At 28.8% G+C, this 19,845-nt stretch overlaps 1 protein-coding gene and 1 pseudogene across 1 annotated transcript; one reads left to right on the forward strand and one right to left on the reverse strand.

Moving 5' to 3' along the window:
* Window positions 1–6,801: 6,801 nt before the first annotated feature.
* LOC131168798 (putative glutamine amidotransferase GAT1_2.1) lies at window positions 6,802–8,770 on the forward strand (annotated as a pseudogene).
* Window positions 8,771–12,576: 3,806 nt separating this feature from the next.
* Window positions 12,577–19,332, reverse strand: LOC110652152 (uncharacterized). The gene is made up of 6 exons (XM_021807682.2): window positions 18,578–19,332; window positions 17,925–18,136; window positions 14,433–14,721; window positions 14,258–14,343; window positions 14,086–14,177; window positions 12,577–13,455 (listed from the first exon to the last, which is right to left on the reverse strand). Exons 1-6 carry the CDS (start codon window positions 18,902–18,904, stop codon window positions 13,220–13,222), a joined length of 1,242 nt encoding a protein of 413 aa, XP_021663374.2. The 5' UTR covers window positions 18,905–19,332; the 3' UTR covers window positions 12,577–13,219.
* Window positions 19,333–19,845: the final 513 nt, after the last annotated feature.

Genomic DNA, 19,845 nt, shown 5'->3' on the forward strand with positions numbered 1-19,845 from the left:
ATAACAATGATAATTAAAAGAAAAATAAAAAAAATTAAATAATAATTAATATAAAGAAGAGTATTTATAATTAATTATGAAATCATAAATTAATAGTTAATATTCCTTAAATTAATGGTTATCAATTACCTTTTATTATTATTATTATTATTATTATTATTATTATTATTATTATTATTATTATTATTATTATTATTATTAAATGTAACATGTGATGAATAATATTTTATATAAATGAATTTATAAAAAAATAGTATAAATAATTTTTAAGTATTATATTTAATAATAAAAGGTTTTAATTTTTTAAAAAATTAGATTTTAAAGAAAATAATATTTTAACTAAGAAATATTAAAGTAGCATTATAAATGCTAATAATAATTAAAAGATGAATTAAAAATTAAATAATAATTTTTATTTACAGAATAATATAAATAATTTATAAATATTGCATTTAATTATAAAATGTCTTAATTTTTAAAAAATAAATTTTAAATAAATAATAATTTAAATCATAAATTTTAATGTAGTATTTTAAATAATAATGATAATTAAAAGATAAATAAAAAATTAAATAGTAATTAGTATAAAAAAGAATATTTATAGAAAGTGACACGTGATAAATTTTTTTAGTAAAGTGTTACATGTCATTTTCCTGTGAATACATTCCTTTTATATATATATATATATATATATATATATATATATATATATATATATATATATATATAAGGATTGTATTTAGAAAATTAAATTATATAATAATTATATATTACAACTTTCAGAAAATATAAAAAAATAGTCATTAATAAATTTAATTAAAAATTACCAATTGATATAAATATGATAGATTTAAAATCTTACCTCCTTTTGAATTTATTTTATAAAAATATGGACCACTTCTTCATCAGAAAGTGAAAATACAATATATATAAAATTAGTATATGTTTTTAAGGGGTAAAATTAATAAATTAGTTCAATTAATTCTTAATTTTTCCTTTCTCTAATTAAATTGAACCTTTCAGGTATTTATAATAATAATAATAATAATAATAATAATAATAATAATAATAATAATAATAATAATAATAGTTATTTATTATAGTATTAAAGTGTAATAATTAAATAATTTATAACTTATATATGTATAATTAGAAAATTAATAACTTAATCATAATTTAAAGAAATTATATAATTAATTAATAAAAAATAAAACTTCAATATATATATATATATATATATATATATATATATATATCATGACCCAACCTATGGGCCGGACCGGCACTGGAACCTGGGCCAGCCTAAAGCCTCCGATGCCCGTAGTAAGCCTAACTATTCTTCAACCCAACTCTAAGGCCCATTTGGGCCCAATTTCAAGAATTCAATCGGATAGAGTCCGAGCATAAAATGGACCATTTAATGGGGAGTTTTTGACTTGTCTGACCTGTAAACACAATATATAATAAATTGGGGAGCTCAGCTCACCCTCCACATAATCAAAATGTCATAACTCAAATAGGAGTTCAGCTCCCTCATCAAATCCCATAATGCATACAGTTAATAATTTTACAGGTCCAACATAACTTTTATAATACACGCCCAAAATAAAAGTAGGTGCTTTTAATACATGCGGAGTTTAACTCAATTGTATAAAATATATTAAATACTATTAATGGACCCGTGAAAAAGAAGAGCAAGTTAGCCACAACAAATAATCCTCCTGTAGCCTGGAAAAATAGATGAACAGGAGTGAGGGTTCGACTCAGAGAGTAAAATATCAATTTTAACCATAACCTCTATAGCTATCTAAAGCTAATGCACCATATGGAGTGAAATGCAACATCGTCATAATTTTCATATCATAACAGCAACAAGGAAATTTGGAGCACTCATACACCCAACACTGTCAAACAATACATATATGGGAGCTGATCCCCTATACAGCCCTCTTAATCCAACCTCTGCCAATGAGTGTCGCTCAAGCCGGACTTTTGCTTAATAAACCAAATGCGGGGTCCCAGCGAGTGTCTCTCAAGTCGTGTCTACCCCAAAAGACCGAGTCCCAGCGAGTGTCTCTCAAGCCGTGTCTACCCGTCCTGTCTATATCTAATACTATACCACACATACGCCATGCACACACACTGCTCTAAATTACCACAAACAACATCCATGGCACTTCAACAATTATGAATGCAATATAAAACGTGCCTAGTGTTTAGCTACGTAGATACATATTTATAAGTGATGTATGGGCATGCTTGAACATATAATAATATCGAAATTACAATTAAAATTAACATTTTACTTACAAACTTGAACCGAGGTCACTGTGGCGGCTGAGCGGAGGAGGAAGGCTGTCCCGGCTCACCTGACAATTTCATTACAATTATTTAATATATTTAACTCAATACAAGTTTAGAAAAGACCAAAGACACCCTAAGTTGTGCTGAAAATCTGGCAGAGTCTACCCTATACCTATGACCTACCCAACCTGCAAAATAGTTCAAATAACACTTTTAAACTCAACCCATATCTTATCATCATTATATGGCCCCTCTTGGGCCCTCTAAACCAAGCAATAATCACAACATCAGACAACTCAATTATAAGACTTTAAAACTAATATTTTTCAAAGACTATCCAAACTAACTTTAGAAATTCTATAAACCTGCCCCGCGGTCCTTAACAATATTATAAGGCTATTGCAATAGGAATTGTAATTTTCTTATTATCTACGAATATTTTATAAATTTTATTCTAACCCAGTACAAGGTAAAAATTGAGTAATATAGTGTTCGAGTTTATCTATGCCAAATCTGACAACTGGAACGCATCCAGAATGTCTGAAAATGATGGGGTAGCTTATAATCTTGACTCGGTCCTGAAATGATTCCAGCAGCTTATCTGCTCGGCTCGGCTCGGCTCGAAATTACAGATCCGAGCGATGATCGAATTTTCACGAAATGAAAGTACATACGTGAAGTCCACAATACCAAAGTTAGAATAATATATATATATATATATATAAATAATAATAAAATAATATAATATGATTAATACTAATATTAGTTATTTATTAATTATACTATAAAGAATATAAAAAAAATAACCAAAATTGAATATTAACATAAATTTCTTATTTTTCATTACTATGAAAATAAAATTTTATTTCATTTTTTCATAATTCATTATATATATATAACATTCAATATATAATTAAAAAAATATTTTTATTAAATATGTGTTAAATTAAAATAAAATTAAGGTAAATTAAAATTTATTAAATATATAAAAGAGAGAGAGATGACAAATTATTTAAGAGAGAGAGAGATGATAAATTATTTAACTCTATATGATAGAAGGATAAAATATTTGACTCCATATGATAATTTTTATAGTGTAATTCTAAATTATTTTATTAATTTTAAGATGTATAATTCTTAAATTTTTATAATTAAATTAAATAATAAAAAATTTAAGAATCCATAAATGAGAAATTTATAAATTTTTGAAATATATCTACTATTTTTAATTAGTTAGTTATAAAAATTATGATAATAATGGTAATAGTGAAGATATTTAAAAAGAAAGTGTTACATATTATTTCCCTCTAAATACATTGCTACTTTATATATATATATAAGAGAATTATATTTAGAAAATTAAATTATATAATAATTATATATTACAACTTTCAACAAATATACGAAAATAGTTATCAATAAATTTCATTAAAAATGATCAATTAGTATAAATATGATAGATTTAAAATTCTACCTCCTCTTGAATTTGTTTTATAAAAATATGGACTAATTCTTCATTAGAAAGTGAAAATGCAACACATATAAAATTAATATATGTTTTTATTAGGTAAAATTAATAAATTAGTTCAATTAATTCTTAATTTTTCCTTTCTCTAATTAAATTTAACTTTTTAGGTATTTATAATAATAATAATAACAACAATAACAATAATAATAGCTATTTATTATAGTATTAAAGTGTAATAATTAAATAATTTATAACTTATATATGCATAATTAGAAAATTAATAACTTAATCATAATTTAAAAAAATTGTACAATTAATTAATAAAAAATAAAACTTCAAGTGGGGCAGATGTGCATATATATATATATATGTATATAATTTTTCTAAATAATATATATATATGTATATAATTTTTCTAAATAATAATAAAATAATATAATATGATTAATACTAATATTAGTTATTTATTAATTATACTATAAAGAATATAAAAAAAAATAATGAAAATTGAATGTTAACATAAATTTCTTATTTTTCATTAATATGAAAATAAAATTTTATTTTATTTTTTCATAATTCATTTTATATATATAACATGTAATATATAATTAAAAATATATTTTTATTAAATACGTGTTAAAATAAAATAAAGTCAAGGTAAATTAAAATTTATTAAATATATAAAAAAAAGAGAGATGACAAATTATTTAACTTCATGTGATAATTTTTATAGTATAATTTTAAATTATTTTATTAATTTTAAGATGTATAATTCTTAAATTTTTATAATTAAATGAAATAATAAAAAATTTAAGAATCTTTAAATGAGAAATTTATAAATTTTTGAAATATATCTGCTATTTTTAATTAGTTAGCCATAAAAATTATGGTAATAGTAAAAATAGTTTAAAGAAAATTAGAATTAAATAAAAATAGAATTAAATACTTAATATAAAAGACAATAATTACTTACATTAATTATTGTAATTGTTAAATATAATAATTTTTATATAGTAAGTGTCACGTAACAGCACTAAAATTTAGAGTGCCACGTGGCAACAATAAAGGAAAATCTCTCTGCTTTATATTGTGGCAAAGCAATAAATTCAATTTAATATTGTCATTTGGCATATTACAACTTTCAAGAAATATAGAAAAATAGTCATTAATAAATGTAATTAAAAATTACTAATTGATATAAATATGATAGATTTAAAATCTTACTTTCTCTTAAATTTGTTTTATAAAAATATGAACTACTTTTTTATCAGAAAGTGAAAGTACAATATATATAAAATTAATATATATTTTTATATGATAAAATTAATAAATTAATTCAATTAATTCTTAATTTTTTATTTCTCTAATTAAATTGAACTTTTCATGTATTTATAATAATAATAATAATAATAATAATAATAATAATAAAAACAATAATAATAATAGCTATTTATTATAGTATTAAAGTGTAATAATTAAATAATTTGTAACTTATATATGCATAATTAGAAAATTAATAACTTAATCATAATTTAAAGAAATTTTATAATTAATTAATAAAAAAATAAAACTTCAAATATGACAGGTGTACATATATATATATAAATATATATAAAATTTTTCTAAATAATAATAAAATAATATAATATGATTAATATTAATATTAGTTATTTATTAATTATACTATAAAGAATATCAAAAAAATAATGAAAAGTGAATATTAATATAAATTTCTTATTTTTCATTACAATGAAAATAAAATTTTATTTCATTTTTTACAATTTATTTTATATATATATATATATATATATATATATATATAACATTCAATATATAATTAAAAATATATTTTTATTAAATATGTGTTAAAATAAAATAAAATCAAGATAAATTAAAATTTATTAAATATATAAAAAAGAGAGAGGACAAATTATTTAACTTCATGTGATAAGAGGACAAAATATTTAACTCCATATGATAATTTTTATAGTATAATTCTAAATTATTTTATTAATTTTAATATGTATAATTCTTAAATTTGTATAATTAAATGAAATAATAAAAATTTTAAGAATCCTTAAATGAAAAATTTATAAATTTTTGAAATATATTTACTATTTTTAATTAGTTAGCCATAAAAATTATAGTAATAATAGTAATGGTAAAGATATTTAAAAGAAAATTAGAATTAAATAAAAAATAGAATTTAATATTTAATATAAAAAATAATAATTACTTACATTAATTATTATAATTATAAAATATAATAATTTTTATATAGTAAATATCACATAAAATATAATAATTAAAAATATCACTAAAACTTAGAGTGCCATGTGACAATAGTAAGAGAAAACCTTCTTGCTTTATATATATATATATATATATATATATATATATATATATAGTAATATAATTGGTATATGTGGCAATGCAATAAATTTAATATTGTCATTTGACATAAATATATTAATTTTAGAATCTTATGTGGCAGTTCAGGAGAAAACTTAACTATTTTAAATGTTGTCACGTGACATAAATATAAAAGTTTTAGAATTTTATGTGGCAGCACCAAGAAAAAAACCTGTCTGCTTTATATATATATATATATATATATATATATATATATATATATATATATGATTAAGTTTGACCTAACTAAAAATAACGCGCTCAATCTATTATAAATTAAAATATAAATATATAAAATCTATACACATATCTTAAGTTCATAATAAACTGAATTTAAGTAAAAAAATTCTCCAACTATAATCCATTTCTTACGTTAACACGCGATGCCAATGTGCCTCTTCTTCTCCAATAAATTTGAGGAGGAAAAAAAATACATACATAACATCGATCGCAAAATCAAACTGAATATATATCTCCACAGATGCTTGCCATTTTTATTTTTTGAAAGAAGCATTAATTGAGAGTTAAAGCTTTCAGAGTTGAATTTCTCTTTGCATCTCTTCCACAGCTACAAAGCTTATATAAATACCTAAAGCTCCTCAATGACTGCGTCTACCATGGCTAATAATTCAGATCTTTCAATGATCCGTCCAAGGGTTCTCATTGTCTCCAGGCGAACCGTTCGCAAGAACAAGTTTGTAGATTTTGTGGGTTCGTTTCATTTTCCTCTCTTCATCATCACGTCGACGTTTCATCTTATAGTTTCATTGCATGATTAATAATCAAGGTTCAATATATATATAAATCAAAGTCCAATTTTCTGCATATTTGATGGATTCATGCATATGTGTGTATATATATATATATATATATATATATTTGCGCATTTGGGAATGGATAGATGAAATTAAATTATCTTTTCTAACTTATAAATGAATATACATTAAAAAAAGCTCATGTATTATAATCATTTTATTGCTTCAACAACTAATATCTTATTTGATTGCTCAATTCTGTAATTATGATTAATTCTTTTTGAGAATTATGATTTATTATAATTAATTTTATTTCCATGTACACCTAACATCTTAATGGATTGCTTTAATTCTTTAATTTTGCTCAATATATATATACAATATTTTAATTAGTGTCAATTTATCCAAGTAAGAGATACATATGACATAACTCACGCTAAATCAGTCATATAAATGATTTTTTTGCCTCTTGCAATTTAATGAACATGAGAATTCCATCAAGATCTTATTGTAAACTATGGAGCAGTGCCAGTGATAGTCCCTAGAGTAAGCGGAGTGCACATGCTATTGGAAAGCTTCCAGCCTATTCATGGTGTCGTCCTCTGTGAAGGTGAAGATATTGATCCATCCCTATACGATGCAGAACTATCTGGGTTTTCACCAGAAGAACTTGAAGAGATTAGGAAAGCGATTGCAAGTGATATTTTGCCATTGATAGAGAGAAAGACGCAATTGAATTAAGACTTGCAAAGCTATGCCTTGAAAGAAACATACCATGCCTAGGAATCTGCAGAGGGTCACAGGTCCTTAATGTTGCTTGTGGAGGTACTCTATATCAAGATGTGGAAAAAGAACTCGCCAAGAAAATCCCAGAAGAAGAAAGAGTGATGCATATAAATTATGAAGATTATGATGGTCATAGGCATCCAGTGAAGGTTGTGGAAAACTCTCCTTTGCATCAATGGTTTAAAGATTCATTGCAGGAAAAGAAAATGGAAATCATGGTTAATAGTTATCACCGTCAAGGTGTCAAGAAATTAGCTCAACGATTCGTGCTAATGGCTTTTGCTCCAGATGGTCTGGTTGAAGGATTTTATGATCCAGATGCCTATAATCCTGAAGAAGGAAAGTTTATAATGGGACTCCAATTTCATCCAGAGAGGATGCGCCACCAAGATTCAGATGATTTTGACTGCCCTGGATGCCCAGCTGCATATAAGGTACAAACTCAGGAACATTTTCTTTTATTTTATGCTCCATTATCTTTCTGTAACTGATACGAGAACAGAAATTAAATACATATGGTTATTCTGTAGGAATTTGTGAAGGCTGTGATTGCTTATGAGAAAAAACTTAATTGCTCTACATGCATACATAAAGCTCCCACACTCAAACCAGGAATTGGAGACGAAACGAAAAACCATTGTCAGAAGTTTCTCAATTGCAAGAAACCTGTACAATTCAGGAAGGAGTATCGTTTTGGGCCAAGAATCAGAACTGGAAATTGGAGCTGAATTTCTTGAGGTTGTCTACTAAATCTTGTTAATTATTTTGAAAAATATATCCCAGAAATGATTTAATCTCTCTCTTTTTTTTAATGTTTGAAATGGGTGCAGGCAAACACTCCACTGAGTTTGCAGCAAGAGAACAGGCTAAAACAGCATACAGCGAAAAATTGAAGATGAACGAGGAGAGGGAGAGAGTTGCAAGGATTATAATGGGAAAAATGTCAATTGGGCAACTATCTGATCTCTTTTCCTTTTATCACATGATGGAAAAAATATGCTCGGTGGCTTTGGAGATGAAGATTCAAGACGAGGTTGAGTTATAAATGTTAGACAACAAAGAACGTTTAATCTAATATAAATATAAAAGTTAAGTCAATTAGACTCTTAAATTGACAAATTGAATGAATTTATAATAAAATATATAAATTATTATTTAATCCCTGAAATTTTACAAAAGTAATAAATAAGTTTTTATATTTTTTTTCAAAATTTTTAAAAGAATTTTTTTTCAAAGAAATTATTTTCAAGAAAAAATTATGTTGAAATTGTTGAATAAATATATATTTATTGAATTTGTTAATTTTAATTTTCAATTTTTAGGTGAGATTGACAGAGAAAAATGAATTGATGGTGTTTTTTATTTTAATTTTCAATTAAATTTTGTTTTTTACCATTTTAGTTTAAGGAAGAAAGAATGAAGAACATAAGGAGAGAATGATTCATTTGTAATTTTTTATAAATTTTGAGAAACAAATTGTAAATTACCAAAATTTTAGGCTTCTATGTGTGGTGCGCATACAGCACAAGTCTAAATTTATGATAAATTATTTTAATTTATTAATTTCAGATTTAATCGACTTCACATTAATAAATTATAGACGCACTCGATACATTAAGAAATACTGCATTTATCCTTTATAAAAAGATTAATTATTTTTTAAATTTAAGGATGAGGAATGATAGAGATGTAAGAAAAGATTTACACATAGTTTTTATCGATTTAGAGAAGACTTGTGATAGTGTTCTAAGAGATGTCTTATGGAGAGTGTTAGAACAAAAATGATATCTATTAGGTACATACAAGTTGAAAGACATGTATGAAGAAGCGACTATTATTGTGTGCACCGTGGGAGATGACACCAGAGATTTTCCTATCTTAGTTGGATTACACCAAGGTTCAACTGTAAGCCCTTACCTTTTTACATTAGTTTTAGATGAATTAACGAAACATATACAAGAGAGTATCCCTTGGTGCACGATATTTGCGAATGATATAGTTCTGATAGATGAGACGCAAGAAAAAGTCAATAGAAAGCTACAGTTTTGGAGAAGTACTCTAGAGTCAAAGGATTTTAAGTTAAGTAGAACGAAGACAAAATACATGCATTGCAAGTTCAGTGAAGGTAGAACTGGTGATAGGGAAGGAGTTAGTTTGGATGGAGTGATACTGTCCCAAAGTAATCACTTTAAATATCTTGGCTCAGTCCTTCAAGTAGATGAGGGATGTGAGGAGGATGTTAGTCATAGAATTATAGCCGGATGGTTGAAGTGGAGACGTGCCACGGGAGTTTTATGTGATCGTAAGATTCCTAATAAGTTGAAAGGAAAATTTTACCGAACAACTATACGACCGGCTATATTATATGTTAGTAAGTGTTGGGCACTAAAGGAGTCGTATGTATCTACGATAAGAGTTGCGGAGATGAGAATGTTAAGGTGGATGAGTGACCATACTAGATTAGATAAAATTCGTAATGAGAGTATTAGAGAAAAGGTAGGAGTGGTACCAATTGAGGATAAATTGAGAGAAGGGAGATTGATGTAATTTAGTCATGTGAAGCGTAGACATACGGAAGCTTCAGTTAGACAAGTAGAGCAAATTAGGGTAGAGGATAAAAAGAAAAGAAGGAGTAAACCTAAACTGACTTGAAGAAGAGTAGTACAACATGACTTAAAAGCATTACACATTTTCGAGGATTTAACCCTAAATCGTTTAGAGTGGAGAAAGATAATTCATATAGCAGACCCTAAATATTTGGAATAAAAACTTAGTTGAGTTGAGTTAATAAGAGTATACACATGAGAGTATTCAATAATTTGCTCTTAACTTTTATGTTTTACATTAAATTAAAACATGCTGAAAAAAAAAGAGATAAATTAAACTTTTATACTTTCTTTTTACATTAAATTCAATAATTTGCCATTATTATTTTTTTTCTAAAACCAGCATTCATTTATCAGAGAAGCAATAAGTCAAGAGCTACAAGAGACCGAACACCTCCTCAATTTGTCCCCCTGCATCAGCACTGTACCATCCTTAGCTAGAGCATGTGCGACGGCATTACCCTGACGACGGCCATATGACCAAAATCTAAATTAACATTTACTTTCAAGCGAAATCTATATTTATAGAGTTCGCCTTTGAAAAACCAAGAGAATTAAAACTGACCAAAAATGCCACCACAACATTAACTATCCTTGAGATCAATTACAAGTAGGACGCTAAATTTTTATTCCCCGCAAGCTCTCAATAAGATTGGAGCGATTCACCCGCTCATCCATGCACACGCAAAATAAACACATCTGAGCAAATAAGCTTATATTGTACATCCTTATAAACTCCCAGCTCAATCCGTTTGAAATAAATTTGAATTTACCTACTTAGATTTGTGCTGTTATAAATGGATAAGAAGTTCTTTTCTTAATATTGAAGTTTTTCTCTCCCATTATTAGGGTCCTTTCTTCTCTTAATAAGGTTTTTTTATTTTTTTTTTCAGTATTAGATGAATGTTTTAATAGTTTAAAAAACAGTATATATTATTAATTTCTTTTAATTAGAGATTTTAAATTTTAAGTATGTATAATAATTTTTGATTAACGAAATATGATAATGCAGTATGTTTCTCCATTAAATTTTGATAATTTAAATTTTTATGTGAATTATAAAGATAATATATTTTCGTAGTATTGCAAATTATTTTTTTTATTGTTTAAATACAAAAAGACCAATTATTGTCTAAAATATTATTCTCCTACACACAAATTAGATAAATAAAAGTTTTCGATTATTTATATTTATAATTATTTTTTTTATAAAAGTATATTTATTAATAAATTGTTAAATTTTTTAATAAAAAAAATTACACTATCTTTCACTTTGTTAAAAAAAAAAAATCTAACGAGCGCAACAAACTAATGAGTTTTAGTTTATTAATAAAGTTTTTAACTTTCAATTTTAATTAAAATAATAATAAAAAAAAAAAAGTTAATGCTCATTGAATTTGACGTTTGAACACAAATGCAGACCAACTCGCATGGACGGACTCTTAGCAGCCACGTGCATGATGCCAAGCCATTTATTCTTTAAAATGCTTAAAATAAAAGAAATCCAAAACTACAAACTACCGTACAGCCTATCAAGCAAAGACCAGTCCTAGTCAAAATATGCCATCCTCGACATACGACTGCTTAGAAGTCAGAATAAACTATAAAAGATACAAATGCCCCAGAATCCAAACGGTATGCATCTTGAAATTCAAAGGAATGGCACCCAATAGAATTTCTATGAAATTTAGAATATCTGAATTCAAATCCATTTAAAAATATTGTTATTTAAATTCATTATAAATTTTATTTCGATTAAAGTTTAAGAAAAATTATTCTTTAATTTATATAAAATTAATGATTTAATCCTCATTAATTCCGTCGTACACTTTCATTACTTTATTTTTTAATAAAGTTTTTTCATTACTCTCTCTCTCTCTCTCTCTCTCTCTCTCTCTCTCTCTATATATATATATATATATATATATATATATATATATATATATAGACACACACACACATGAAAATACTCAAACCAGATGCATCGAGAGCTTTTAACCTTTTCAATTTCATGAATGTTATCTCATAGGATCAGAGTCATATATTCCAGTAGTAAACAAATTAAAAAAATGTACAAATTATAGCCATACCCATAAGTAGCGAGAACACACCTAGCAAAATTTAGACAAACACCATTATTGATTAAACACCAAGTTTATAATAGGAATAACATAGTAGAGAATGAATATGCTTCATTCTTAACTCTGCTCATAAACTAGAAAATAAAAACCCATAAAAACTGCCCTTTTACGTAAAAGGCCTAATCAAATCATTTCTTTTAATAATTAAACCATTTTTAACACATTACTCGTCAGATAACATAACAGTTGATTTTAAAATACACATCTGGGGCAGGCTCAAACTTGACAATACAACCTTCCTATCAAAATCTCCTTGTAGATGTTAAAAATACAATATTACGCGCCAAATACGGATCAGCAGGACAGAAAAAAATGCCTGGTTTATCATGACATACCCATCATCATATAAATATTTTGAAGAACAACCAAGATAAAACTTGCTTTCACTGACAGTGGGCCGAGTCACTTTTTCACCTTGGTTCAGTTTCAACCTTCAATAGCTTATCCAAACACTAAGCTCCAAAGTATTCATTTCTGCTTGAGCCTTATTGCACTGCCGCTCCTTCCATTCCTAAGCAGCCTTCTCACAATTGTCCTTTTTTCTTTTTTCTTTTTTTTTTCTTTCCTTCATTTCTCCAAGATAAATTATTATAAGGGATATAAACCAAGAATATTACAGCCGACTCGACTTCTCATCTTGATCTCCATAAATTAAGGGATTTTAACTCACCTGAGTCGAGAATGTACGAAGAGCATCAGACTAACAGCTTCAAAGAATGGTTGGAGTGAGGTAACCATCATATCTTTCTATCCCCTGCGGCAGAAAAACACAAAATCTGGATGATTGACCTGAAGCAGTCTCAACCAATTGTCAGCAACCTGCAACAGAGAATTTGCCAATTGGCGTTCATTTCCCCCATTAGGAGTCCACAAGGACCCCTTGAACTTGAATGATGCAAGACCAAAAACAGGCAAGCGCATCTTAGGCACACCATCCATCTCACTGGGATATGCCACCACTGGGGCCTGAGCAGTTTGTGAAACTGCCAAGAAGGTTAGCACAGTAAGTTTTACAAAAGCAGCTGAGGGATAATTAATTGTATTTGACAGAAACATACTCAGCAATTAATTACGTTAATCATCAGGCTATAATTCAAATCCACACATAGTAGGTGACAGCACAACAACTTTTCTTTGGTTGTTAAGTGAAATTTTTTTACATGTGATAGATAGATAGCAATGTGAACTACCATGATGTAGTTTAGAGTCATAAGAGCTCACAAAGAACAATGCTAAGCAGAATATAAAAAAAAAAAAAAAAAAAAAAGAAGCAGTGTAGCTAAAACCAACTAGTTTAATCGGAGAATGAATTAAGCTGAGTTGAATATGGTGGAAGTCAAAGCTTCTAAACACCCATCCTTAATGGTTACTGTTTTTGCAAGTAATACTATTTTTACAGGAAAGGGAAATTTATAAAGTTGTAGAAGAGGAATCATTTTTAAATAGAATAGTCCTATATTCTGTAACTAACAACTGAACCACACATAACTTCCAACTGAAAATACTGACAGGAAGACTACTGCAGAAATTAAGCCAGAGAATTGTCATCATCCCACAAAGTAACAAAAATACATAAAGGTGCCTACAAAAAATCCATGCCAGTGTTTTCTTACCTCCCAATGGTGTATGAAGAGAATGGTATGTCAGAAAGCAAGCATCCAGGTCTTTCAATGTTGGTCCGGTTGGTATCCTGTAAATTGGATACCTACAAATTTCCAAGAGACCTGTAATTCATACATGAGCATGTAACATTACTAGCAAATGCAACACTAAAATGATGAATACCAGGCCACAGAAATCCAGCTTGATGACAGTAAATCACAACTTCTTAATGTCTTCAACCCAGGGAAACGCAAGGCAAGATCTGATATCTGTGCCAATGAAAATGTTCAGGAAAAGGGAAGCAGAGAGTATCCTAAAAAGAGGAGCAGACACTTAAAAATATAAAACGAAGAATGACCTTATCAGCTAACGGTTCCCGGCTGTAAGGAGGATCTTTTTCAAGATACTCAAATAGCAAGCAACCTTGGGAATTCATAGATTCACCTTCATCACTAGAAAAGTCCTCTTGGCGGGCAATATGTTGATCTCTCAAAGACAATATATCCATTCTAAGAGGAACATCATTTGTCAAATGGTGATGATTCCATTGTTCCCTAGAGCCCTTCAGTCCTCTTTCAGGTTCACAATCACTGCTACCATCACTACTTGAATCCCTGAAATCACTATCACTGTCATCACCCAGTCTCCTGTCATAAATGGGTCCAATCAGCTCTGCTGTATTAGTGCCAGCCTAATAAAAACAAACAGGAAGAAAGGGAAGAAAAAACAACCAAATGCTTAATCCAAAACTACAGCAGCCTAAAAATGTACAGATACGAGGAGAAGAACAAGAACAAGAAGGGGGTGCAGGAGGGAGGGGTAAGCGGCCCATCTGACCCATAAGACTCAACCTATATCTCAGAGGAATTAAATCTCAGTCTCACTGAATAAATAGCCATTTATTATGCTCAGCCACATATTAGGAATTTTGTTATCGTTCAGCATAATGAGTGATCTTGTACACCTTGCAAAACAGTCGGTGATGGCAGCATTGCCGAGCCCATTCATTGAAGATTAAGGCATCAAATTAATTTTGAAGGTGAAAATCAATGGAATCAAGAATTTATCAGATGACAAAAAATAATTAATGGGATATAGGATTTCTCTTGGATGTGGCTGGAGATAGAATTGAATGCAAAAGGAAACAAGTAGAGAAACAAAAACCATGCAGCAATGTTAATTGATTGAGTCAATGTCATGTTAAGATGGCATGGAATATGAAATCCTCTTTAGTGACCTGCCTTAGCATTATCACAAGCAAGCACACAAGCAGAAAGACCACATAGTCACCTCTTGTTACAATCTCATTGCAAGAAAACTTGTGTACCATATTGAAAGTATGAGATTTCAATGTGGGGTATATATGAACCTGGGCTCTTCAACCTCAATAACTAACTTTTGGGATGTGATTCTCCTAAGTTCATATCAAGGGTATTAAAGCCGTCCACTATGACTCTCATTTGCAATTGTGCGGCGCAAGTGGTGACGCTAGAATAGCAATATTCGCCTGAAGCTAGATTAAGCTAGTGCAAAGCTAGCCGGCGTGGGTGTAGGGGCTGTAGAGTAGGGGTGAGCATTCGGTTCAAACCTAACCGAACCGAAGCGAATCAAATTATCAAAACCGAATTACATATTTTAGAAACCAAACCAAACCGAAATGGATGAAAAATCGAATCGAACCGAACCGCTCTATTTCGGTGAGGTTCGATTCAAACCGATCGGTTTTTATTTTTGATTATTTTTTAATTTAGACTTGATTTTCAAGTTATTTTGTTTAATTTTGATTTTGGTTTGAACCTAATAACCATTAATCAATAAAATTAAACAATTTATATATAAAAAATTAAATATAATTCATAAATTTTTCATAAAAATAAATTAATTCGGTTCGATTTGATTCGATTTAAATATATAAAATTACTATTCGGTTCGATTCGGTTTAACCGATTTTTTTCCCTTCAAAACCGAACCAAACCGAAATAATCGAAATTTTTATAATATAAAACCGAACCTAACCGATTGAACCGAATTGATTCGGTTCAGTTCGGTTTTTCTGTTTGAACCGAAATCTGCTCATCCCTACTATAGAGCGTGGTGGAATGTTAAAATCCCATTGCAAGAAAACTTGTGTCCTACATTGAATGTATGAGATTTCAATGAGGGGTATATATGGACTTGGGCTCTCTAAACTCAATAGCTAGCTTTTGGGGTGTGATTCTCCTAAGTTCGTATCACCTCCAAACCCATTAATCAATCAAATTGGATTTTATTTTCAAATCACACATTCACATGTGCTTGAACATTGCATTTCAACATGAAAACCAAACCTAAGAATAAAACCCAAAAATTCAGATTCAGCGTAGCATTTTCCTAGGGCTATGAAGCCATTAAATCAAAGTGATTAGAAGGCAAAGGAGTTTATGATATACACATTGCTTAAATGCAATTTTAATAATGGGAATAATACCCAAAGATGTGCCAAACCAGCAGGTAAGTTTGGCCAGCCAACTGCTATATAAGAACTTCTAAATATCTTGAAAGAAAAAGAATTAGAAAACACCTCAATAAAATCCTTGCATAAATAGTTTATCATATAGGTGTACTATCTATAGATATAAATCATAGCATCAGCCACAATCAAAATTATGGTCCATGTTACAACAGTGTAACAATCATGGGAATTGCTGCAGAACTTTTTTTGGTATAACAAATTGGTGTAATGCATGCATTCACTAGAAAATGAATAAAATGAACAAATTAAAATGAAATTTTCAAGTTCAAAGTGAAAAGACACAAAATCTAACATTTCCTTGTCAACTCCAGTTATGATTCTAAGAACAATTTGAAAAAGATGGTTATTTTTTTTTTTCAATTATATTTAGCAAAAAGTACCAAAAACAGATAAAGAGTGTAAATTTTTTTGAGCTAAGATATTGCTTTTGGTGAACACTATCACACTAATTCTTTTAAATTATAAGAGATTTGAATATCTTTAGCACAAAATATAGAAGCACAAGCCAATTATGCAAAAGTAATTGCATAATTTTTCAGGCTTTTAAAGCTTGAATGCGCAATGGTGTATGCATTATGATCTTACCTATACTTTCTCCTAACTGCATTAAATCACAGGAAAAATGTAAAAGGCCCCATATAGGCAAATACATTTTCAACTCACGAACAGAACTGGTCATCTAGCAGGTTCAGGTTCAAATTCTTCAAATTTATCAGGAATTCTTTCACATACAAATTTTGCAAGTCCTAAAAATAATAACAATTTAATAAATAGGTACACAGCTTCACCTTCCTCTGATAATACCTTGAGCAATTTTTCAAACAGGACCAAATCATGTAAGTGTAATATTGATGCTTTAAAACATCAAGCACTTTTCCAATACAAAATTAAATGAATCCATCATCATCTGGTGTATTCAATTTCAATATACAAATGTCCTATTCATGTTCTTTTGACATAAAGTTGCGCTTAAAATATAAAGATGCAGACAAAGTTAGCTGTTTATACATGGACTACATATACATATAAGAATCTATGCAAAAATAAAAGCAAACACTGTCGATAAATATTGAATCTAGAGAGAAAATGAGCGTCCATTACATAAACTAAGCACCCAAGTATGGCTCTATGAGGCAAAATTTCAATGAGAAGAAAAAAATCATGATCCAGATTCTGTCAACTGATAATAACATGTAACCAATGCTAAGTTGCAAAGGAGAAAAAAAATGACAGTGAATAACACACGAAATGCAATGATTAATTAAGCATTACATCCTTGCTCAACACATGTTTTGTAACACATTAAACAAACAGAAATTATCAGAGATCTTTAATTACCTCGATTTCGCACATGGCTTTATAGACTCTCCATATATTTGAATACCAGACAGAAACGGTACATAGTACTGAACAACAGAATCGCTGTCATTCAAAATTACAGGCACTCCTGCACCATAAGCACTCCATTCCTTAAAAGACTCCCACAAATCCCCGAGTACAAAGTAAGGCTGAAGTTCCGAATCACAATTCCTCCGGCCCCGCATTGTTGTCTGCCACCAGCTTATCAGAGTCAGTATTTCACAAACTATGTAAATGCTTTTTGTTCTTATAAACCAATAAGGAGAAAATAAAGAACTGAAAGTGGATTTCTCATGCATTTTCAGGTGATTCCACTTGCTTTCCTGGGTCTTCCACAATCCAAACAGAGGTCTCATGTTTCATATATTTCATTTATTAATATTATCAAAGCAACTAAGTGAAACTTGGCTCATCAACTGCACGTCATTCAAAATTTCATATAAAATGTTGTATTACAGTAATCCATCCAGTCCTCAAGGAAGACGGGAAAATCAATATGAAAATGCAAATAATACTAAATATTCCGTGTTAGTTTCCTCAGTTTCTGGCCGACCAAATCAGCGTAAGTTTTCCAAGGAAAAAAAAAAAACAAAAAGAAGCAGAAGAGAGGAAGCAATCGAATGCTAACAAACCTTAGATAAGTACTGAGCCGGCACAAGTGGCGTAATAGACTCCAAAAACCGCTCCAAATTACTCAACGGAGAAACCACAGGATCAGAGGCCGGCACGGAAAGTGGTTTGGGAGAATCCTCAACAGCAGTATGGTACTCAGGTTCCCTATCTAACAGTTTTTCCGCTTTTTCCTTGACCAAAGGCAATTGACTCGCAGTGACATCGCTCTGAGCTCTGCGCAGTTGATCATTATGTTGATTCTGGTGTACCCTGCGAGCCTTCGCCGGTTGGTAAAACCGATCCTCCCCGCGACCTCGCGTAGTCAACTGCAATCCAGCCCCCAACATTTCTACACCCAATCCCCCAAATTAAAAAAAAAAAAAAAGAAGAAAATGGGGCACCTAAATCCTACAAATTAATTTCTTATACTCCGGTTTAATCCTCTGAACAGCGAGATTCCAAGTCAACGAAACGAAATGCAAGTGGCTAGTGGATTGGAAATTCAAAACAAGGACGAACTTATCACCAAACGGTATTGAACGATTTCTGTAACGACAGGGTAGTGAAAAAGGAGAATCGGATCGGAGGAGACGATTGAAGAGAGTGGTGATATTAAAACCCTAAAACGGACACGATGGATCTAAATAGTAAATAAAAAGTCAGAGAGAGATTAGAAGGAAAACAAAGCGATGACAGGAGAGAGGAAAAAGAGAGACGACCAAAAGCTTGGCTCCGTATAAAAATGGAAAGGCAGAGGGAGAAAGAAAGAAAACTATTTTTTTAAAAGAATTATTTTTTAACTTTAAGATGAGGAAAATGGATAAAAATATTATTAAAAAAAAAACGTATTTTTGAGCTGCCCATGTTTGACAAGATGCATCACCTATCTTCTACCGAAAAGACGATTTGACCCCTGGCTTAGGCAATAATGTTGAATTTTTTAATTAATCACGTGACCGTATAATACATGTGGGTAGAATTCATTTAAGCATCAACTTTCTATTTGCTTATCTAAATCACTGGGTAAATATTGTCAACCAACGATAGAGAAAACTATAATTTTAATAGTTGTTTATTTTTATTTTTATTTTTATAAAAAAATTAGAGAAATTAAATTAAAAAATAATTAAATAAAATTATTAATATAATTTATTTTAATTAAAAAAATAAAAATATTTAAACAAATTCGAAGGAAATGCACATCCTTTAATAAAATTACAATAATTTTATCCAACTTCTTAAATTTTATAAATTTAAACACAAATTTATAATTATGTGAAATACTTAT

The sequence above is a fragment of the Hevea brasiliensis genome, chromosome 13, assembly GCF_030052815.1.
Source record: "Hevea brasiliensis isolate MT/VB/25A 57/8 chromosome 13, ASM3005281v1, whole genome shotgun sequence".
NCBI classification, from domain to species: domain Eukaryota; kingdom Viridiplantae; phylum Streptophyta; class Magnoliopsida; order Malpighiales; family Euphorbiaceae; genus Hevea; species Hevea brasiliensis.

What these genes read in the sequence shown, in the direction of transcription:
- LOC110652152 (XM_021807682.2), bottom strand. Translation starts at nt 18,904, where the DNA reads ATGTTGGGGGCTGGATTGCAGTTGACTACGCGAGGTCGCGGGGAGGAT. An exon ending in CGGCTCAGTACTTATCTAAG is followed by an intron (nt 18,137 to 18,577) that starts GTTTGTTAGCAT and finishes AGCTGGTGGCAG; the next exon opens with ACAACAATGCGGGGCCGGAG. An exon ending in AAGCCATGTGCGAAATCGAG is followed by an intron (nt 14,722 to 17,924) that starts GTAATTAAAGAT and finishes CATTTATGACAG; the next exon opens with GAGACTGGGTGATGACAGTG.